At 38.1% G+C, this 24,022-nt stretch overlaps 1 protein-coding gene across 5 annotated transcripts in view; it reads left to right on the plus strand.

Annotated features, from left to right (window-relative positions):
• The window catches only part of MFSD6 (major facilitator superfamily domain containing 6), an 86,948-nt gene extending 64,048 nt beyond the window's left edge, over positions 1 to 22,900 (plus strand). For 3 of the 5 annotated variants that reach the window (XM_021074490.1, XM_021074492.1, XM_021074491.1), the window contains exons 4-7: positions 15,444 to 15,605; positions 16,509 to 16,607; positions 18,473 to 18,753; positions 20,648 to 22,900. In XM_021074490.1, coding sequence (XP_020930149.1) covers positions 15,444 to 15,605; positions 16,509 to 16,607; positions 18,473 to 18,753; positions 20,648 to 20,845 — 740 coding nt within the window. In that variant the 3' untranslated portion in view covers positions 20,846 to 22,900. Of the gene's footprint in view, positions 1 to 15,443; positions 15,606 to 16,508; positions 16,608 to 18,472; positions 18,754 to 20,462; positions 20,488 to 20,647 lie in introns of all 5 variants that reach the window. The other 2 variants (XM_021074493.1, NM_001097457.1) reach the window with 2 other exon arrangements.

Below are 24,022 nucleotides of genomic sequence, written 5' to 3' on the forward strand. Positions count from 1 at the left end.
AATGCCAGCATGTAAAATTCACGAGCCCTCTCCTCCGACCATGGTTGTTAGTTTCTGACTTTTTTTTTTGTAAGAGCAACTTACTTTTTTTTTTTTTAACTTGAGAAGTGAAGCTTATAGAAACTTCATTTCCTCTCCCCATTTTTATTCCTACGTGGAGGTTGGAGGTTTTCTCCATCCTTAGCCAGAATATGTTTTATCCACAAGGGCTTTCTTCCTTGTATCCCAGCACTCAGGCCTACGCCTGCTTAATTTCATTTCAGCTTCCCTTTGCTCAGCTGCCCCTTATGTGTCAAGCCCTGTGCCGGATGCTGGATGTGCCTGCTCTTCTCAAGGAGCTAGGTCTGTTCCTACTTCAGGTAAATCCTGCCCCCTTCCACCCAGCAGACTGTCAGCTTCGTGGTGGCTGAGGACGTGCTCTGGATATGGTCATAGTCTCCCCACAGAGCAGGGGCTCTGGCACAGAGTCTGGGTGCTCAGAAAGTGCTGTTGAATGAAGGTGTAAAGGAGGTTCTTGCAGTGCTGCACAGTGGTGGGTGTGGGAGCATTGATTGCCATGTGTCTCATATAAAGTCTCTTTCGTGAGACACACAGAAGGCTCATGAAGCTGCTGCTAGGTCCATCACTCTTTGTTAGGTCCACTGCTGTTGGTGGCCCTGACTTTGGCAGAGATACTGGCTTTCTGTTCACCTGCTATTTCCTTTTCTTCAGGGACACACAGCTGGACGCCACTTGCAATTAAGTATGAGCATGTGACCGATTCTGCTCCATGGAATGGAGCAGAAATGATGGGCCGTCTCTATAAACGCAGCCCATAAAATCTCTGATGTGCCATCCTCTCCTCCCTCCTCCACTGTGTTTTGATACCCAGGGTAACCAAGTGTGGGAGATGGCAGAGGTCCTGCTGCCTGGGCCCCTGAGTGATAAGTCAAAGCGGCTACTCCTCCGGTCCCTTTCCCATTGGACTTTATATGAGCAAGAAAAGAAAACATTTAATGGGTGAAATCACTAAGATTCTGAGGCTTATTTGTTACAACAGTAATATTAACCAATATTGACTCCTTCTTTTATTGCCTGTGCAATGGAGGGTTTTTTGTTTTTTTTCTTTTTTCTTTTCCTTTTTTGAGACTGGTCTCTTACTGATTTTCAGTAGGTTAATCTTTCAGAAGATTTTTTGATCTCAGTATTTGAGAGGTACATTGAACGAATTGAAATGTATGCTTTGGTCCATCAATGGAAAAATTTTGTCCCAGCTGACTCAGTATGCCAGTGCTGAAGGGGTAGGTATGTTTTGTTCAGTAAGCACAAGTCAGAGCAAGAAAAACAAAACAAAAACCAGTCCTAGTTCCCCAATGCTTTGTCAGTTCTCACTCCTCCTAGCCATTATGACGTGATTTCCCCAAGCCCTTTTATGTTTTACAAAGAGCAGTCGTCTGCTTGGAAAGAAAGGACATTTTCTTGTTCCTACATGCCCTGTATTGCAGAAGAGCATTCTCGTGGGCCAGGACTGAACAATCTAGAAATTTACATTACAGAATCAGGTACATATAGGGGATATTACAAAGAGTTATTTGGGGCATATAAAAACTTGATAATATATATGATGCGAACTCTTTTAGGAGGGAGGGGAAGAAGGTAGTAAGAATATACATTTTTAAAATATTGACAGATTATTGGAGTTCCCGTCGTGGCTCAGTGGTTAATGAATTCGACTAGGAACCATGAGGTTGCAGGTTTGATCCCTGCCCTTGCTCAGTGGGTTAACGATCTGGCGTTGCCGTGAGCTGTGGTGTAGGTTGCAGATGCGGCTCGGATCCCGCGTTGCTGTGGCTCTGGTGTAGGCCGGCGGCTACAGCTCTGATTAGACCCCTAGCCTGGGAACCTCCATATGCCGCGGAAGCGGCCCCAGAAAAGGCAAAAAGACAAAAAAAAAGTGTATATGTGTGTGTGTATATATATATAGATAGAGAGAGAGAGACAGATTCTTTGGCATGTTTGATTTCTTTTTTTTTTTTTTTTTTCTTTTTCCGCAGCATATGGAGGTTCCCAGGCTAGGGGTTGAATCGGAGCTGTTGCTGCCAGCCTGCACAAGAGCTACAGCAATGCAGGATCCGAGCCGCATCTGCAACCTACACCACAGCTTACGGCAACGCCGGATCGTTAACCCACTGAGCAAGGCCAGGGATGGAACCCGCAACCTCATGGTTTCTAGTCAGATTCATTAACCACTGCGCCATGATGGGAACTCCATGTTTGATATTATTGAGAAAACCTCCCAGAGTAGATGCTTTCATGTACTATTGAATACCGCTAACAGTTTTATGAGGATGTATAGTACTTAAGCACCGAAGTTCCAAACGATAGACATGCCGAGTTCAAATCCTGTTCCACTGCCCTATTGTCTGTGTCACTTGGACAGAGCACTCTAACCTCTCTCTGCCTTAGTTTCCTTTTTGGAAAAATGAAGAAAAAACTGGTACTTATTACTGGGAAGAATAAATGAGATAATCTACGTAAAACACTTAGCATGGCTCCTGGTGGGGTAAGCTGCTCAAATAACTTTTTTAATGAGAAAAACTTCATGTTAATCATAGTTATTTCTTACAGTTTTAGGTTATTCAAATGTAGTGTATCCCCAAATAGTTAAAGTCTTAACAGTAGATGGCGTGAAAATATCTGTGAGTTTCTCTTAGGCTTTGAAGATAATCCCGAGGAGCCCCAGTAAAGATATGAAAGGACCGAGAAGTAAGTTTTCAAGACCTGTGTGGTCTTCAAGAATCATTTATTGTCAGTTAACATATAGTGTTGAATCGCCACTCCAGTGTGTTTATTAAGCGTCTATTATGTGAATTGGTATTGAATTGCCACTCACAATTATCAGTAGTTTTGTGACCAGCAGCCAAAGAAGCGTTAACACAAATTGCAAGGGATAGTCAATTCATGTGCCTTGGTTACTGTGATTAGTCAGGAAGGTTACATCTTTTTATTCTTACTGTTTGATCCACCAGCTTATTTATTTCATATTAAAAAGATTTAAAAACTTATAGCTCTGGAGTAAATACATTTAGTCATGCCATCAAATACATTTGCTTATTTATTTAATCACATAGAGAATAATCATTCCCTTTTTCACAGTTCTCAAATGAAAAGAATGTAAGAGCATTTTCTTTTTCCTGCTTATGATATCTCTTACCCTCTAAATTTTGAAGGAAAGTTGTTTTATACCTAAAATATAATTTTACAAACTTAGAAAATGGTGGGTTTTTTTTTAGATTTCTAGATTGCTTTATTATTTTAAAATTAGAGGACCAGAACACAGCTATAGTACAAATATTGGGAAGCATTTCAGATTATTAATATGATTACTAGAAGGCTGCACATTCAAGTTTAAGAACAAGAACCACAATTCCACAACTGTCTTTTTTATATAAGATATTATCAACCTAATTTGAGGAAGTGGTATGGATTCTCCAATTAATATGATATTTTGAAATAAGGTATTTCAGAGATAACAATTTTAATTCTACACTTGCCTTGGAAAATGTTGGCACATACAGGCATAGTTCTTCTGCTTTTAGAACCAGAGAAAAATTTTTTTCCTGAGTGCTTTGCTATTTTCCCCATCAGTTAATGCCCTGAGTTGCTTTAAAGAGTATAAAATGTAATGTAATAGAGAATGTAGTGTTCTCCATTATTTAATCAATCCCAAAAAGCCATAAGGAAACTCTAGTATTTTAACTATAGAGAATCTTTAATTACTGCCACTTGATACCAGCCAACACATTCTAAAGGTAGTTTAAAATCATCCTAATTTAAGTCATCCTGCTAGAAAATGCTTTAATTATCTTAGAAGACTCAAATTTTAAAGAAACCCTTAGAATTAAAAAAAGAAACCCTACTATTGTAAGACTTTTTGTGCATCCAAGCCTTCATATTTAAGAGAATAACTTCTAGAATTATATTTGATCTAGAATTATAGCAAAAATATATTTGTTACTCTTGTGGCCACATAAATATGTAGACCCATCTTGTCCACTTATAAATCCTGTAACCAGTTACTCAAACATGGGCATAACAGTAGATTTGGCATCACTATTAAAGTTAATTTATAACCATTTGATGTAGTTTCAGGTCTTTGATGATTCATCTTTAAGAAATAGTTTCCAGGAGTTCCTGTTATGGCTCATCGGAAACCAAACAAATCTGACTATCATCCATGAGGACGCAGGTTCGCTCTCTGGCTGCGCTCAGTGGGTTAAGGATCCAGCATTGCTGTGAGCTGTGGTGTAGGTCACAGACACAGCTTGGATCTGGCATTGCTGTGGCTGTGGTGTAGGCCAGCAGCTACAGTTTCAATTCGACCCCTAGCCATGGAACCTCCATATGCCATGGATGTGTCCCTAAAAAGACAAAAAAAAAAAAAAAAAAAAAAAAAAAGAAAAAGGGTTTCCAAAACTTATGCTGAATATTACTACTGAATCTAATTTTGAATAAATTCATTTTATTCCTGGGGATATTTTTGAGGTTTTTCCTTAGTATTAATGAAAAATATGTGTATATGAAAAGAAATGGAGTTAGCAGCATCTTTATTAATATATTCTCTCAAATATATAACATTTTAATTATGTACTGTTGTGTCAACATTTGCAATTAAGACTCTATCCAGGCATTATTCAATTCTAAGAAAGCTGACATTACCTAAGGAACTGTAATTGTTTGACCAGATAAAGCAAATACTAACTATATTTGAATTCTGTGGAAATTAAGTGTGCATACTACCTCTAATCATCTAGTCCATCTTTCAAGCTAAAAAAATAATCTCCTTGAGATGATTACTGAAACATATTTAAGTCTTAAGAAAAATTATTTTGATGTTTCTTAGTTAACTGTAGGGTGTATAATCCAATGTACCCAGAGAAAATAATGTTTATTCTCTTATGATCTACTTAAGTAAAATCATCCTGGTAATTTGATGATACACCATACATGGTAAGTTTTACCTTGTTGGGTGCTGGATATTTTTTTTATTCCTGCAAATATTCTTGAGCTTTGTTCTGGGACACAACGAAATTAGTTGAGAATAGTTTGATCCTTGCAAGTCTTGCTCTTTTTTTTTTTTTTTAGGGCCACACCTGCAGCATATGGAAGGTCCCAGGCTAGGGGTGGAATCAGAGTTGCAGCTAAGGCCTACACCACAGCCACAGCAATGAGGGAGCAGAGCCACATCTGCAACCTGTGCCACAGTTGGTGGCAATGCCAGGTCCTTAACCCACTGAGCGAGGCTAGGGATCAAGGCTGCATCCTCATGGATACTAGTTGGGTTCTTAACCTGCTGAACCACAACGGGAACTCTGAGTCTTGCTTGTAGAGATAACTCAGATGGGACCAGAACAGTGTTTAAACTATGGCTAACTCTTATAACTAACAGAAGACCCTTTTGAGTACTCTACCAAACCTAGGAATCATGTACTCTGCTGAACACTTGAGGGAAACCATCTGCAGATCTCTGGAGTTTGTCTGTGAAGCTCTCTCTCTTCTCTGGTACTCAGACCTGGAACTCCAGTCTCTCCAGACTGTCAGCTTCACCTCCTCAACTTGCCGGTTCCCCCTCTGTGCCCTGCAGCTTGCAAACCCTAACCGGGCAGCAAGCTGGGGCTCCTCATTTGTTTCCCATCTCTCAGAGATCACTGTCCTTATTGCTGATGTCCAGCGTCTTAGGAACTATTGTTTCATGTATTTTGCCCAATTTTTGGTTGTTTCAATAAGGAAGGAGAGTAAAGCCAGTCCAAAATTCCATTTTGGTTAGAGGTAAACCAACGTCAGATGAAATCTTAAATGAATAGTAGTCTTTAATTTTTGAAAACATAGGTTAAGAGTTTCTGGTGATATTATCTCCAAATGATATTATTTTTCAGGGGGCAAGACCATCATTTAATCTAGGCAAAACCAGATGATTTCTTAATCCTTTCTAGCTATCCATAAAACCTGCTCTGACAGTATCTTCCTAATACATTTAAAGCAGTGCTCTAATAAAGATTTAAACTCATACAATGCACAGTTGCTGTGCATTAAAATAATGGCCAAATTTTCTTCTAGCAGTTATCTATATTATTCCCTCCCTCCTAACAAATTGTGAGGATATAATGAAACTGCTAATGAGGCATTGTAAATGGTCTCTACATTCCTTTGGGAAACAAATTGGAACTTTACATTAAAAGGCATAAAAGTTATTATATCCTTTGAATCATTAACCCCACTTGTAGAATTTCAGCCAATATAAATAATCTAAGCTATGTAAAAAGCTATATCTCTGTTAATCATAGTGTTAATTATAATGGAAAAAATTGGAAATAATCTTTTTATTGAATTGAAGTATACTGATGTAACAGTGTTCATTTCAGATGTAAAGTGATTCAGTTATGTATTTTTTCAGATTATATTCCATTCTAGGTTATTACAACATATTGAATATAATTTCCTGTGCTTGGGAGTTCCCATTGTGCCACAGCAGAAACGAATCCAACTAGGAACCATGAGGTGGCGGGTTCAACCTCTGGCCTCACTCAGTGGGTTAAGGACCCAGTGTTGCCATGAGCTGTGATGTAGGTCGCAGACACAGTTCAGATCCTGCGTTGCTGTGGTTGTGGCCTAGGTCAGTGGCTACAGCTCCAGTTCGACCCCTAGCCTGGGAACTCCCATATGCTGTGGGTGTGGTCCTAAAAAGCACAAAAAAAAAAAAAAATTTCCTGTGCTAAACAGTAAATTCTTGTTGCTTATCTACCTTATGTATAGTAGTTTGTATCCGTATTTGCCGCCACTTCTCTCTCTTTCTCCTTTGGTAACCAAAACTTTGTTTTCTGTGTGTGAGTCTGTTTCTGTTTTGTATATACATGTATTTTTATTTTTAGATGCTACATATAAGTTATATACTATTTGTCTTTCTCTGTCTTTCCTCACTAAGTATAATATTCTCTAGGTCCATCCATGTTACTGCAAATAGCAGTATTTCATTCCTTTTTTTTATATACATTTTTTTAAATTACTCAATGAATTTTATTTCCATTCCTTTTTTAATTAAATTTTTAAAAAATTATTGTAGTTGAGTTACAATATTGTGTTAGTTTCAGGCACACAGCACAGCAATTCAGGCATATTTATATATACATATATATGTATATTTTTCAGAATCTTTTCCATATTGGTTATTATAAAATATTGAATATAGTGCTATACACTAGGTCCCTATTGGTTATCTCTTTTATATATATTAGTGTGTATATGTTAATCCCAACCTCCTAACTTATCCCTGTCCCCACCCCCTTCTCCCTTTGGTAACAGTCAGTTTGTTTTCCATTTCTGTGAAAAAAAGAAACTCTGTGTTTTGAAAATAACTTCATTTGTTTGTATGTGTTCGTGCATGTATATACACACTAGTGTTATGTGTATACACACACACACACACACACACACACATATATATTAGATTCTATGTATAAGTGATTTTTCTTTGTATTCACTTAGTATGGTAATCTCTAAGTCCATACTTATTGCTACAAATGGTATTATTTCATTCTTTTTTATGGCTCATATTCCATTGTATATATGTACTACATCTTCTTTATCCATTATTCTGTTGCTGGACATTCGGCTTCTATTATTTAGCTATTGTAAATAATGCTGCAATGACTATTGGGTTCCATGTATCTTTTTGAATTATGGTTTTTTAAAATTATACTCAGGAGTGGGATTACTCTATTTTTAGTTTTTAAAGAGATATCCACATTGTTCTCCATAGTGATTGTACCGGTTTACATTCCCACCAACAGTATAGGAGAGTTCCTTTTTCTCCATCCCATCTCTATCATATATTATTTGTAGACTTTTTTTGGTGGTGGCCATTTTGACCTATGTGAGGTGATACTTTGGTGTAGTTTTAATTTGGATTTCTCTGGTAGTGATGTAGAGCATCTTTTTTTTTTTTTTTTTTTTCATGTGCCTGTTAGCCATCTGTATATCTTATTTGAAGTAACGTCTATTAAGGTCTTCTGCCAAATTTTTTTTGCCTTTTTTTTTTTTTTTTTTTTTTTAGGGCTGCACCTGTGGCACATGGAGGTTCCCAGGCTAGGGGTCGAATTGGAGTGTAGCTGCTGGCATACACTATAGCTACAGCAACGTCAGATCCGAGCCGCGTCTGCAACTTACACCACAGCTCATGGCAACGCTGGATCCTTAACCCACTGAGCGAGCCCAGGGATTGAACCCATGTCCTCATGGATACTAATCCTGCTGAGCCACGGCAGGAGCTCTGTGGTTGTTTTTTATTTTGACATTGAGCTGTATGAGCTATTTATATATTGTGGATTTTAATCCCTTGCTGATTGCATCATTTGAAAATATTTTTTCCTGTTCTATATAGGTTGTCTTTTCATTATGTTGATGGTTCTCTCTGCCATACAAAACCTTTAAGTTTAATTAGGTCCCATTTGTTTATCTTTGTTTTTATTTCCTTTACTTTAGGAAATGGGTCCAAAAAAAACATTGCTGTGATTTATTTCTAAGAGTGTTCTGCCTGCATTTTCCTCTAGTTTTATAGTATCTGGTCTCACATTTAGGTCTTTAATTCATTTTGAATTTATTTTAGTATATGGTGTTAGAGAATATTCTAATTTCATTCTTTTCCATATAGCTGTTGAGGTTTCCCAGCACTGATTATTTAAGAGACCATCTTTTCTTCATTGTATAGTCTTGCCTCCTTTGTCATAGATTAATTTACCATAGGTGTTTGGGTTTATTTCTGGGCTTTCTATCCTGTTCCATTGAGCTATGTGTCTGTTTTTGTGCCATTACCATACTCTTTTGATGACTGTAGCTTTGTAGTATAGTCTAAAGTCAGGGAGCCTGATTCCTGCAGCTCACTTCTTCTTTCTCAAGAGCATTTTGGCTATTTGGGGTCCTTGGTGTTTCTGTATGAAATAACTTTTTTTCTGTTTTAGTTCTTTGAAAAAATGTCATTGGAAATTTGATAGGGATTGCACTGAATCTATAGATTGCCTTGGTTGGTATGGTTGCTTTAACAATATTGATTCTTTCAGCCCAATAATACCGTATATCCATCTTTCCATCTGTTTTTGTTGTCTTCAAATTTATTTCATCAGTGTCTTATAGTTTTTTGAGTACAGGTCTTTAGCCTCCTTAGGTAGGTTTATTCCTAGGTATTTTATTCTTTTGGATGTGATGATATATGGGATTGTTTCTTTAATTTCTCTTTCTGATTTTTGTTTAGTGTATAGAAATGCAACCGATTCTGTATATTAATTTTGTATCCTGCAACTTTACCAAATTCATTGATAAGCTTTAGTAGTTTTCTGGTGTTGTCTTTAGGATTTTCTATGTTTAGCACCCTGTCATATGCCAACACTGACAGTTTTACTTCTTCCTTTCCAACCGATATGCCTTTTTTTCCCCTTCTCTAATTGGTGTGGCCAGGAGTTCCAAATGTTGAATAAAAGTGTTGAGAATGGGCATCCTGTCTTGTTCCTGATCTTAGAGAGAATGCTTTCAACTTTTCACTGTTGAGTATGATGTTAGCTGTGGTTTGAGGTGTGTTCTCTCTGTGCCCACTTTCTGAAGGGTTTTTTTTTTTAATAGTAAATTGAGGTTGAATTTTATTAAAAGCTTTTTCTGCATCTAGAGATGATCATGTGGCTTTTATTCTTCAATTTGTTAATGTGGTGTAGCACACCAATTTGCAGATATTGAAAAATCCATGCATCCCTGAGTAAATCCCAATTGATCATGGTGTATGATCCTTTTAAAGTGCTGTTGGATCCAGTTAGCTAGTATTTTTGTTAAGGATTTTTGCTTTTATGTTCATCAGTGTAATTTTATTTTTTTGGTGCTAGCTTTGTTTGGTTTGGGTGTCAGGGTAATGATGGTCTCATAGAATGAGTTTGGGAGTATTTCTTCCTCTTCAGGTTTTTGGAATAGTTTCCAAAGAATAGGTGTTAACTCTTCTCTAAGTGTTTGATAGAATTCACCTGCGAAGCCATCTGGTCCTGGACTTTTGTTTGTTGGGAATTTTAAAATCTCAGATTCAATTTCAGTATTTGTAATTGGTCTGTTCATATTTTCTATTTCTTCCTGGTTCACTCTAGTTCAGCCTGGTTCAAAGAAGATAGTACCTTTCTAAGAGTCTGTCCATTTCTTCTAGGTTATCCATTTTATTGGCATATAGCTGCCTGTAGTAATCTCTTATGGTCCTTTGTATTTCTGTAGGCTCAGCTGTAACTTTTCCTTTTTAATTTCTAATTTTATTGATCTGGGCCCTCTCCCTTTTTCTTCTTGATGAATCTGGCTAAAGATTCATCAATTTTGTTTAAATTCCCTCTTTGATTTCTTCAGTGATCCATTAGTTGTTTAGTAACATATTGTTTAGCCTCCACATGTGTGTGGGATTTTTGCAGTTTTTTTTCTTGTATTTGATTTCTAATCTTGTAGAATTGTGGTTGGAAAAGATGCTTGATATTATTTCAGTTTTCTTAAACTTACCAAGGCTTGCTTTGTGGCCCAGTATGTGATCTATCCTGGAGAATATTACATCTGCACTTAAAAAGAATGTGATGCACAAAAAGCTTTTGAAAAAAATTCAACACCAATTCCTGATAAAAACTCTCAGAGAGTGGGCATAGGGGGAACCACCTCAATATAACAAAAGGCATTTATGACAAACCCACAGGTAACATCATTCTCAATGGTGAAAAACTGAAAGAATTTCCACTAAGATCAGAAACAAGACAAGGAGGTCCTCTTTCTCTAATGTAATTTAACAGTCTTAGAAGTCCTAGCCATGGCAGTCAGAGAAGAAAAAGAAAGAAAAAATCCAAATTGGAAAAGAAGTAAAACTATCACTGTTTGCAGATGATATGATTCTATACCTAGAAAATCAAAGGGTACTACCGGAAAACTAATTGAGCTCATCAATTAACTTGGTAAAGTTAGTTGCAGGATACAAAATTAATACACAGAAATTGATTGCATTTCTACATACTAACAATGAAATATCAGAATAGAAATTAGGGAAACAATTTCATTTACCATTGCACCAAAAAGAATATAACACCTAGGAATAAACTTATGTAAAGAGACAAAAGACCCTACTCTGAAAACTATAAGACACTGATGAAAGAAATCAAAGAAGACACAAATAGATGGAAAAATATACCATGCTCTTGGATTGGAAGAATTAATATAGTTGAAATAACAATACTACTTAAGGAAATCTACAGATTCAGTGCAATCCCTATCAAATTACCAATGACATTCTTTATAGAACAGAATATTTAAAAATTTGTTTGGAAAGACTGATGACCTCGAATAGCCAAAGCAATATTGAAAAGAAAAAACAGAACTGGAGGAATCAGGATCCCTGAGTTCAGAGTCTACTACAAAGCTACAGTCATCAAGATAGTATGGTCATGGCACAAAAACAGAAATACAGATCAATGGAACAGGATAGAAAGCCCAGAAACAAACCCATACACATATGATCAATTAATCTGTGACAAAAGAGACAAGAACATACTGTGGAGGAAAGATAGTCTCTTCAATAAATGGTGTTGGGAATACTGGACAGCCACATGTAAGAGAATGAAATTAGAACACTGTCTAACACCATACACAAAAATAAACTCAAAATAGCTTAAAGACCTAAATGTAAGGCCAGATACTATAAAACTCCTAGAGGAAAACTTAGGTAGAACACTGTTTGACATAAATCATAGTAACATCTAGTTTGAGCTGCCTCCTAGAATAAAGACAATAAAAACACAAACCAATGGGACCTAATTAAACTCAAAATCTTTTGCATATCAAAGGAAACTATTAAAAAAATGAAAAGACAGCCCACAGAATGGGAGAAAATTTTTGCAAATGACTCAACTGACAAAGGTTCAATCTCCAAAATATACCAACAACTCAAACAACAACAACAACAAAAAAACCCCAATTAAAAAATGGGCCGAAGGCCTAAATGGACATTTCACCAAAGAAGACGTACAGATGGCCAGCAGACACATGAAAAAATGTTCAACATCACTAATTATTAGAGAAATGCAAATCAAAACTATAATGAGGTGCTACCTTACACCAGTTAGAGTGGCCATCATTAACAAGTCAACAGTTAAATGCTGGAGAGGATGTGGACAAAAGGGAATGTAATACTGTTGGTGGGAATGTAAATTGGTACAACCACTATGGAAAACAGTATGGAATGCCTCAGAAAACTAAATATAGAACTACCATTTGACCAAACAGTCCTACTCCTGAGCATATATCCAGACAAAAATTTCCTTGAAAAAGATAAATTCACCTGTATGCTCATCACAGCACTATGCGCAATAGCCAAGACATGGAACAACCTAAATCCCCACTGACAAATAAATGGATCAGGAAGTTGTGGTATATGTGTACAATGAAATACTATTCGGCCATAAAAAAGGACAAAATAATGCCATTTGCAGCAACATAGATGCAACTAGAAGACTCTCATACTGAGTGAAGTAAGTCAGAGAAAGACAGTATATGCTATCACTTATATGTGGAGTCTAAAATATGGCACAAATGATCTATCTACAAAACAGAAACATGGAGGACAGACTTGTGTTTGCCTGGGGGCAGGAGTGGGATGGATTGGGAGTCTCAGGTTAGTAGACGAAAACTCTTGCATTTGGAGTGAATGGGCAATGAGATTCTGCTGTATAGCACAGGAAACTATCTAATCATTTGTGATAGAACATGATGGAGGATAATGTGAGAAGAATGTGTATATGTGTGTGTGTGTGTGTGTGTGTATGAGTGACTGGGTCACTTTACAGCAGAAATTGGCAGACATTGTAAATCAATCCTAATAAAAAATTTAAAAAAAAGAATGTGTATTCTGTTGCTTTCAGATGGAATGCTCTATAAATATTAACTAAGTCCATCTGGTCTAATGTATCATTTAAGACCTGCATTTCCTTTTTGATTTTCTCTCTGGATGATCTGTTCATTGATGTAAGTGGGGTGGTAAATTTTCCCTATTTCATTCTTTTTCATGGCTGAGTAATATTCCACTGTAGATGCATACCATATCTTCTGTCTCTTCATGGGCACTTGGGTTGCTTCCATGTCTTGGCTATTGTTAATAACGCTGCAGTGAACACTGGGGTATACATATCTTTTGAAATTAAGAGTTATCATCTTTTCTGGATATATATCCAGGAGTAGGATTGCTGGATCATATGGTAATTCTATTTTTAGTTTTTAAGGCATATCCATACTCTTTTCCATAGTGGCCATACCAATTTACATTCCCACCAACAGTACAGCAGGGTTCCCTTTTCTCCATACCCTCTCTAGCATTTGGTTTTTGTAGACTTTTTGATGATGGCCATTCTGGGAGGTGTGTAGTTTTGATTTGCATTTCTCTAATAATTAGTGATGTTGAGCATCTTTTCATGTGTATGGTGGTCATCTGTATATCTAATTTGGAAAAGTAACTGTTTAGATCTGCTCATTTTTGGATTGATTTTTTTATATTGAGTTGTATGAGCTATTTGTATATTTTGGATATTAACTCCTTGATGGTTGCATCATACGCAAATATTTTCTCCCTAGATCTAATTTTCCCTTAGATTGTGTTTCCATTTTATTGATGGTTTTCCTTTGCTGTGCAAAAGCTTTTAAATTTGATCAGGTTTCATTGGGTTTTGTTTTTTTGCTTTTTGGGTTTTTTTTTTGCTTTCATTTCTTTTGCCTTGGGAGACTGATCTAAGAAAATATTCCTATAATTTATATAGAGAACGTTTGCCTATGATCTCTTCTAGGAATTTTATGCTGTCACATCTTATATTTAGGTCTTTAAACCATTTTGGATTTATTTTTATTTATGGTATGAAAAAGTGTTCAGTTTTCATTATTTACATGTAGCTGTCCAGCTTTCCTAACACCACTTATTGAAGAGATGGTCTTTTCTCCATTGTATATTCTTGCCTCTTTTGTTGTAGATTAACTGGCTGTAGGTGCATGGGATTATTTCTGGGCTCTCTATTCTGTTCCACTTATGTCCTTAATGTCAAAATGGGTGCCCGGTAATAATAATACCCCAAATATAAGAACTCCTACAATTCAACAGCAAAAAACCAAACCAATTCAAAAATGGGCAAAAGGTATTTCTCGTTGTGGCACAGTGGAAACAATTCCAACTAGTATCCATGAGGATGCAGGTTCGCTCCTTGGCCTCCCTCAGTGGGTCAAGGATCCGGCATTGCTGTGAGCTGTGGTGTAGGTCACAGATGCGGCTTGGATCCTGAGTTGCTGTGTCTGTGGAGTAGGCCAGCAGCTATAGCTCCAATGAGACCCTAGCCTGGGAACTTCTATATGCTGCAGGTGTGGCCCTAAAAAGGAAAAAAAAAAATGGGCACAATATTTGACTAGACTTTCTCTAAAGATTTACTAATGGCCAATAAACACATAAAAAGATGTTCAATATCACTAGCCATTAGGGAATGCAAATCAAAACCATATTAAGATACCGCTTCATACCCATCAGAATGCCTATTCTAGAAAAACACAGAAAATATTATCTGGTGAGATATGGGAAAACTGGAACTCTTGTGCATTTCTGGTTGAAATATAAAATGGTGCAGCTACTGTGGAAAATATTTCTTCAAAGTGTTAAATGTATTATTACCACATAATCTAGTAATTCCCCTTCTAGGTATATGCACAAAAGAACTGATAGCAGGGACTCAGACACTTGCACACCAACAGGTTTACAGCAGCCAAAAGGTGGAAACAACCCAAATGTCCATCAACAGATGAATGGATAAACAGAATTTTATAAGGCTACATATTCATTAGCCTTAAAAAAGAAGGAAATGCTGATACATGCTGCTACATGGGTGAATTCTGAACACATTAAGCTAAGTGAAATAAGCCAGACACCACAGGACAAACACTGTATGATTCTATTTATATAAAATACCCAGAGTAGTCATAGAAACAGAAAATAAATGGTGCCTCCTAGGGCCTGGAGATAGTTATTGTTTAATGGGTACAGACTTTCAGTTTGGGATGATAAAATTCTGGAGATGATTGGTAGTGATGGCTGCACAACACTGTGAATGTACTTAGAGCTGTTGAACCATACACTTAAATGTGGTTAAGTGATAAATTACATATATTCTACCACAAATAAATAAAATGTCCTTATTGGATATGTAGATATGTATTTATGTGTGTGTGTCTATATGTATATGTATATATATATATATATATATATATATATATATATATATATAGAGAGAGAGAGAGAGAGAGAGAGAAAGTTAAATAACTCACATTCGAAAAAAGAGTAACCTAAGAAGTGCTGATCAGTCACCCTGCCCGCTCCTCTTCCTCTCCAGGAGTGACACACGCGGCCATCTGGGCAGCCTGCATTTCTTATCTCAGTGCTGCGGTTCCCCCAGAGCTGAGGACGTCTGCTCAGGGCATCCTGCAGGGCCTTCATCTGGGTTTGGGGAGAGGTTGTGGTGCCATGATCGGAGGCGTGTTAGTCAATTATTTCGGTAAGAATGGCTTTCTTTTTCCCTTTCTTCTTTGATGAAAATTTAGGGTTTTTTTCAGTAACACCTCAATAAGCACTCAGATTATTACTGAAGACTGCCAGAAGCTAAATTCCAGTGTTCATATTCTCTTTCTGGCCTTTCATGGTCATCAAAATTGCACAGTAATATGCTTAAGTTGTTAAGATGAATAGAGCCAGCCTGTAACTGTGCACACATTTCTTACAAATAGCTTCATCGATGCTACACAGAAACGTTAAAGGAGCTAAACGAATGAATAAGCACATGTGCTTTGGGTTTGAAGTAGAGGACCCTAAACCTGCTGATCATAATGCCAGAGGAAAGAAAATTCATCATTGGTATTCCAGCGGAGATTGTGAGCCAGAAAGCTCTAACTATATGCTGCCTTTGATAATGTGGCTGCATCTGGGATAACACAGTCTGAATGCGCTGTCAGATCCCCTTTATTGGAAATAGAGGGGCTGAGGTGGAGACGGGATTATTCTACTCAATCATCTGTAGAAGGTGGGCTCAGGGATGTCTGAATTTATAAGTTTATAAAGCACTGTTTGAGCTCAGCTATGCTAATTACAGATTGATGGGGCTATTTAATAGGTAAATGGTCTTTATGAAGAAGAGAGCACTGCTGAATTTTAAAAAGGCACTCAGAGACAGTCCTTTATAAATGCAGTTTTAAAAGGTGATCAATGATGGCTATCGGATACCAGCACTTTGGTCTGTTGATACCTACCCAGACCTGTGTTTTTTCTTCTGTATGAAGCAGATGGCCATTTGCCCTTCTCTGCTCTTCTGCCTTTGCCCTGATCTTTGGACCATCTACAGTTTCAGATGAGGGCTACCTGGCCTTCCTGGAATTGCTCTATAGAGTTCTGTTTGTTTCTACAGGGGCTGCTGCAACCTTCCGAGGTATTGGCATGGCCTGCCTGGTGATCCTCCTGCTCTTTGCCCTGATCCAGTGGCTGGCAGTGCCAGATGAGGAAGAAGGTAAACATACTTGTTGTTCCTTAATGGTTCTAAATGTTGATGCCATGGGGAATTCGACACATACCCCTCCGAAACCCAGAGGTGGTAACAGTGTACGGCAGACCTGCATGGCTACTAGCTCTTCTCAGTGGCGTATCACAGTGAACTCATGTGCACCATTGCTAGAGAGAAGTCACTTGCTGTGTTGAAAAGAATACTGATTGTTTTAAGTGGCTTGGGAGTTTTCCTTGCTTCTCTTTTGTTTTAGGGTACAAGGGACTGAGGAAAGTATTGGTTTTAAATTTTTCTGGTGTTCAAAGGAATTTAAAATTTAAATCAAATAAATACTGGGCTATACAATAATTTAACTCTTAGGGACAGGAAGTGGTATTAATCTCTATGCTTTTCCATCTGAAAAAGTCCATATCTTAAATTTGAAGTTTCCTCTTACACAGCCTTCATTAAAATTGTTATACAGAAAGGAGGTTATATCAAGTATAATGCGTGGAAGAGAACAAGTTTTCAACTTTTGGGAGGAATCAGCTTTTTATAATAATGAATTTTATTAGATTTATAATTGTACAGCCATCATCCCAACCCAATTTTATAGCATTTTCATCCCCAAACCCCAGCCCATCTCTCCACCCAACCCCCCTCCTGCCACAACCTGTCTCCTTTGGTAACCGTAAGTTTTTCAATGTCTGTGAGTCAGTTTCTGTTCTGCAAAGAAGTTCATTGTATCCCTTTTTAGATTCCACATGTAAGTGATAGCATATGATGTTTGTTGTCTATCTCACTAACTTCCTTAGCATGCTCATTTTTAGGTCTATCCATGTTGCTACAAATGCCATCATTTTGTGCCTTTTTATGGCTGTGTAATATTCCTTTATGTATATGTACCACATCTTTATCCACTCCTCTGCTGATGGACATTTAGGTTGCAACCCTTTTTTTTTTTTTTTTCTTTTTAAATGAAGAAGGCAAGCCAGTAAAACAAATATTCTTTCTCAGTTCCTGGATCCTAGACCAGGGCTCCTCTTCTATGGTGTTCTATCCTTTGAGGAGCATTTGCCTCAAGAATCTGACATGCTTCTGTTAAGAGAGAAATTAACTTGTTACAGAAACCCTAGAGACAGATTTTAATTCCCACAGAAAGAAAGACCAATATGATTTTTCTCACTCCTATGATATAGTTAGGATTACAAAAGAATTATTTCTTTTTTTTTTTTTTTAATTTTTGTTGTTGTTGCTATTTCTTGGGCTGCTCCTGCGGCATATGAAGATTCCCAGGCTAGGGGTCGAATCGGAGCTGTAGCCACCGGCCTACGCTAGAGCCACAGCAACGCGGGATCCGAGCCGCGTCTGCAACCTACACCACAGCTCACGGCAACGCCGGATCGTTAACCCACTGAGCAAGGGCAGGGACCGAACCCGCAACCTCATGGTTCCTAGTTGGATTCGTTAACCACTGCGCCACGACGGGAACTCCAAGAATTATTTTTTATATGGCTAGGTCCATGTCTTCAGCAAAAGGCTAATAAAAGCGGCTATCATGTGATTTTTTGTTTTAATGCTTATCTTTAAAATATCAATCTTATAAGTGGGCCTAAGACAGCATTCTCACTATAGCCAGTGCCCCACAGATGTTATATACATTAACTGAACACATTTTATAAATAGATATGTTAATGTCTATTAAGTCCTGGACAAAACATCACCTTCATTTGCTCAGACATGCACTAAGTATAGAAACCACCCTTGGTTCACAGCAACTTATTAACAGTGCCAAGCATAGGCATAGGGTTGTCTGCTTGCTTATTTATTTTTATGTTTATTTAAATATGTATAAAACTCTGAAAAATGACGTTAAATGATTTTCTATCCAGATAAGACAATGTTGGCAGAAAGGATTCCTGTTCCCTCCAGTCCTGTTCCTATAGCAACCATCGACTTGGTCCAGCAACAGACAGAAGATGTTATGCCACGCATTGAGCCCAGGCTCCCACCCAAGAAAACCAAGCACCAGGAGGAACAGGAGGATGTGAACAAGCCAGCCTGGGGGGTCAGCTCCTCTCCCTGGGTGACCTTTGTCTACGCACTCTACCAAATTAAAGAGATGATGCAGTTAACAAGAGATAACCGTGCTTCTGAGATACAGCCCTTACAGGTAAAGTTCCTCTGCTGACCTACCTTGAGCAGGCTCAGTTGTTTCCGTTATTTATTCAACCAGATTTATGGGAGGTTGGTGGGAGAAAAAGACATGCAGACAAATAATTTCAGTACTTTGTGACAGGTATGTTATAGAGGTGTATAAAAGGTCCCATAGAGGGAAAATTCTGCCTTATAGAGTATTTCTTGAAAGAAAATAAGTCCATGTTGATTTTGTATATTTCTTTAAAATGTATATTGACAGACACTAGCTACAGTGTAGATATATGGTTCTTCCCTTGAGGGATTATATATATATTAATCTCTGTAATTCTAAAATTTAGTGGGGACATTATAATAAAGAGACCTCAATAAATACCTGATGAATTAATGAGTTAATACCGTGAGCCACTATCTGAGTCTGAAAGGACACCTAACTCAGTGCAAGTGTGGTTTTAATAGTGGGCTCACCTGAAAAATAAAAAGTGTGATTTTTCTTGTCCCTAGAGATGTGGTCTCTCCTGCCTAGAGTCACATCATATGGACAAAATACTGTAGGTTATTGTAGCTGAAGCTATATACTACTCTTGGAAAATGATTAAGGGTAACTTCTCTGAACAGTTTGGCCAAAGTAATAGGTTTCCTTCCTTGTGTTTTTATTAATCAGTCCCTTTTACTTGATGAATCATGTCAGCTCTTTATCTAGAATAACTTCAGAGGAGGACACAGGAGGAGAAAAAATAAAGGGGAAAGACTTAAGGAATAATTTCCTTAATTCGAACTACCTTAATTAAATTTATCACATCTTTATAAACTAACATGTCATATTTCTATAAACAAAATCTGGTTCTTCATTGATAAACATAATGCATTGCAGTCCATATATGATCCTATTGGTTTTTTGAGATAATAAACTCACATAAATCCTCTGCTCACAAGTCAAGAAGGAAACTATCAGGGTGGAAGGAGCATATAAAAGATGTGAAGCAGGAGAAAAGATGAGCTACTTTGCCTGAATGGCAAGTTTTCATTACTCTGAGTAGTTATCTTCAGCTTCACAGAAGCCTATTAAAAAAATTTTTTTTCTGGTATGTTACTATTAATATAAACTGGCCGGTATGGCTTAGGTATTCTTACAAAGAAGTCATTACACTAAGATTCTTTTTCTGCATTTTAGAATCAGTTACAGAAACGAAACTTTTTTTGGTGCTCAACCATTTGAAGTAATGGGTACTATAACTTAGAGGAAAATCCATTTTTTGAAAAACATGTATCTTGATTTTTACAGACATGCTGCAGGTGAGGTGCTGGAGTGATATGTACTTGGTTACTCACAGCTGGTTACATAAGTGCTTGTTTACATTACCTTTCTTTACGTGGATGTTGTGTCTTACTTGCAGTGTACACTTTAAAATCCCCAGTCTCCATCAGGGCTCTTAACTTCAGGACCTTCTTTTCCTGGCCCGTCTCCAAGGCTGAGAACTCCTTCCTTACTGCCTGACAGGGTGCCTTCCAGCCTTGGATTCTCTGGTCTCAGCAAGTGGCTTGCTGCATTTCAGTTTTGTGTGGCTTGCCCAGTGACTTGCCGAAAAGGCTGATGGGGGCTCAGTAAATATTTGCTGATGTAAATTGTTTTCTTGGCACTAAAAGACATTTTGGTAGTAATGTTCCTTTTTCCACAAGATACGTCTGCTTATAGTGTTTGTGTTTTTCATGCGGCTTTGGCAGTTGCACATAGGAAAGGAGATGAAAGGTAAGATATTCTATCCTTATCCCTCTATTACCAGTTTCCTGAAGTGGTCACTTCAGGATGATCACCCCATGTTTCCTATTTCTTCCTTGAAAGTATATGAAAAGTGCTGGATTTATTTGCTAGCACTGACCATGGGGCACTTCCTGTTTTTTCCTTCCAGGGGACCAGTGAGAATCGGGAAAGTCCTCCAGCTGGTGGTGGAACCCTGCCTGGACCATGTGAGACTCACTCTGACCCATCCAGAAACCAGCCATCCCCTCAAGCTGCAGCAGCATCTCAGACTCAGAGCAGCCCTGCTCGCCCCCGTGTGGAGGAGAGTGAGGACCAGCAGGCTCAGCCTGCCGCTGGGGGACACTGAGGGGTCCTGCTCATCCTACACCCTGCATGGAACTGGGCTCCTCTGCCAGGGCAGAGCAGGAGGTGCTCTGAACCTAGGACACGCCTCACCACGAGGAGCATAGCACCACATACGCTTCTAAATACCTGAATTCATCAACATGGAAACACACACACACATAGGAGCTACAGTACATAGGGCAGAAATAGGTCATAGTCCCACTGGAATCACAGAAGGAAAAAGGAGTTCAGTGAGGACTTTCAGTTCTTGGGTTGGTAGGTTAAGGACTGTAAGACTTCTCTGCCAAGGCATAAGAGTTGAAACCAGCAGTTACACTAAATGAATGGAGGGAGAGAAAGTGTTTCAAGGTGAATGCTGATATAACTTCCCTCTTTTGATTATTTACTCTAATTATTTGGTTCTTAATGCAAACTGGGAAGAAACAGAATACCTGTACAATTTTGTTTCTCTTAAAGAGAACCATTCAAAAAATTATAAGACATATTTTAAAAGTAACCAGATAAAAATTAGTAGCATATATGCTTTTGTTTAAAAAAAAAAAAAAGGAAAAAGTTTCATCAGAAACTTGGCATATCTCTAGCAAATATATATTTTTTATGGGTATGGTATATAACAAAAATAATCAATTCTTTGAGCAGCAAAAGCTGTTACTGACTACTGCAAGCTAAGCTGAGCTTTAAAATGCCTTTTGTTTTAAATGGGCTATAAGACCAGAGGAGGGAATATTTCAAATAGACCAACTCAGTATCCTGTGGCTTGATAGACAAGGGTTTACTAAATATATTGATACTATAAATAGCCTTTATCACTATTTACAATTTTATAGTGATTTGGGCTCTTAATTAGCTGATGGACTAAAACAAACAAAAATCCCTGAATTCCTAAGGGTTTCTTCAATTTAGCAGGTACTACTTACAAATAACAGTATAAGATTTAAGTGCCTGGGGAGGGAGACAATTTTTAAAATTACGTAATGGTTCAGTTTTTGTTTTGTTTTGGGGGAGGGGGGAAAAGTGGTGAATAGGAAACCAGGAATGAAAAAAGACAGAAATAGGAAGTAAGCATACTTTCCAATGACTAAAGAAACAAATCTTAGTATGTTCTTTCCCATGAAGATAGTCAGACACTGGAGGGTTCAGTTACGGGTTATGCTACTGTAAATATTGCAACTACAGTCAGAACAATGGCCGGGTGACTCATGCATAAAGCTTGCTGCTAAAAATGAAAGCTGAGGTTACTAGGAAGCCTTGGGGGAGGTGGTAAACAAGGGATCTCTGCTTTAGCCAAAGGCAGGTCAGTTATATGGCTGTGGATGAGCACAGGAAAGACACGAGTTAGCAATGAGCAACTCACCTTACTCCCTGACCCTGATTAGGCAGAACCAGTTGTGAAGTGAGGGCTTCTCCATGACACCATACTTCTGCCCAAAACTGCCTCTGGGAGGAGAAAATCTACACTTGGATATCTAGCTTCACCACAAAACACAGCTTAAAAATAACAGAAAGAAATAGAATTAAGCAAATAGTTATTTTTGCACTTGAACTGAAATGTACTGTACTGTAAATTATCATGACTCATTTTAAGTGACCTTTAAAAATCAGATGTATTTATTATGCTTAAGTAATTATAGAAATAAAGAAATGGGTGACAGACTGAACCTCACCTATGAATGTACAGTATGTGGATTTGTGAAACTGACTTGACTGTAGGAAGTCAGAAAAACTTACACTGTATCTTGTGTTTACAGTTCTGATTTATTCTTCTGAAAAGCCTGCTGTTTTGGAAATGCACAGTGGACATGTTGAAATAAAAAATACCATTTTTAAATATTTCTTAAATGATAATGATGTGACCAAATAAAAGTCCTTCGCTCTGTAATGAATGAGACCAAATTCTGCAGGCCTTTGTTATGAGCCATTTACTGTGAAAGCTAATTCATAGTGCAGTAATTCCCAGCCTTTTAGAACAGGCACATTCATGGGTTCGTGGACCTTGTGACTTCTTCCTGTCCTTAAAGTGCCATTTAAAAAAATATTAAAGTGAATTCAAATTAAATTTTGATGTGAGAATTTTATAACCCCTGTTAAGATCCCTTGGAAATACCGAGGCGGGGATGGGCGGGGGTGTCACAAAGCCCAGGTTGGTAATCACCGCCTTAAGGAGTGTTTCATGCTCTTTCCCCCGTGATTATAAAAAAAGTGAATTATGCAAAAGTGGATCCAAAGAAGGCACTTGCTGATTATTAAACTATTATGCAAAGACTCAGAATAACAGATAACTATAACACATATCTCCACATCCCATGAAAAGCCTAAGGAAGTCACAGGCAGAACATTGCTGCCCTTTTGGCGTCAATCCTGTCATGGGCCACATTAAGTAAACACTTGGCCAAGGCTTCCCTCTGATATGTGGCTCCTTCCCTGCTACTGGGGTAGAGGCTGCTGATGGTACTGGGGCCATTATTTGAGCAGTTTTCCTTGCAGCCCATGTGTGGTTAAACAGTGATTCCAGGAAAAAGGGAGCGACACCCATTGTTACAGGGTGCTTGTCTGTGCAGAGGACATCATTTTGTCCCTACAGCAACCTGATGTGCACATTATCACTATCCCCACTTTAAATATGAGGCTTCTGGAATGAACTCAGCTTATGTTACAAGGTCACAAAGCCAGGATTCGAACTCAGACCTACCTGATGCCTAAGTGCAGGTCAGTCTAGGACTTTCCCTTACCCCAGCAGGTGGGGAGGCCACTCCCTGCTTCTGTTGTGGTAAAATAAGATTAAAAGTAGCCCTGGTTATTCTGAATCCTTACCTCATGTGCCTGATACTCACATTGGGTGATGATATTTCAATTTAGGATCGCTGCATGTTCCCAGATATCTAGAAATCCAGCACCTTCAATCTCCTGCTTTGTTAGTTGTGAGTGCCTGACCCCTTATGCTCTGCAGGTGACTTGGGAGGTCTGGCAACCCTGCAGAGAAAACTCAGAGGTTAGCAGGGGCTCTGAAGACCAGAGCCACGGGAGTCAGGAAGGGCCAGCAGACATCTCCTCTGCTTGGTTTCCTAAGGCAACAGCTTTGGAGAGCAGCACTGACCAGTGTGGTAGCCATTTGCCATGGCTATTCTCTCAATATGGCTAGTGCAGCTGAGGAAGGAGTTTTCTCATTTTATTTAAACAG

The sequence above is a fragment of the Sus scrofa genome, chromosome 15 (genome assembly GCF_000003025.6).
Source record: "Sus scrofa isolate TJ Tabasco breed Duroc chromosome 15, Sscrofa11.1, whole genome shotgun sequence".
NCBI lineage: Eukaryota > Metazoa > Chordata > Mammalia > Artiodactyla > Suidae > Sus > Sus scrofa.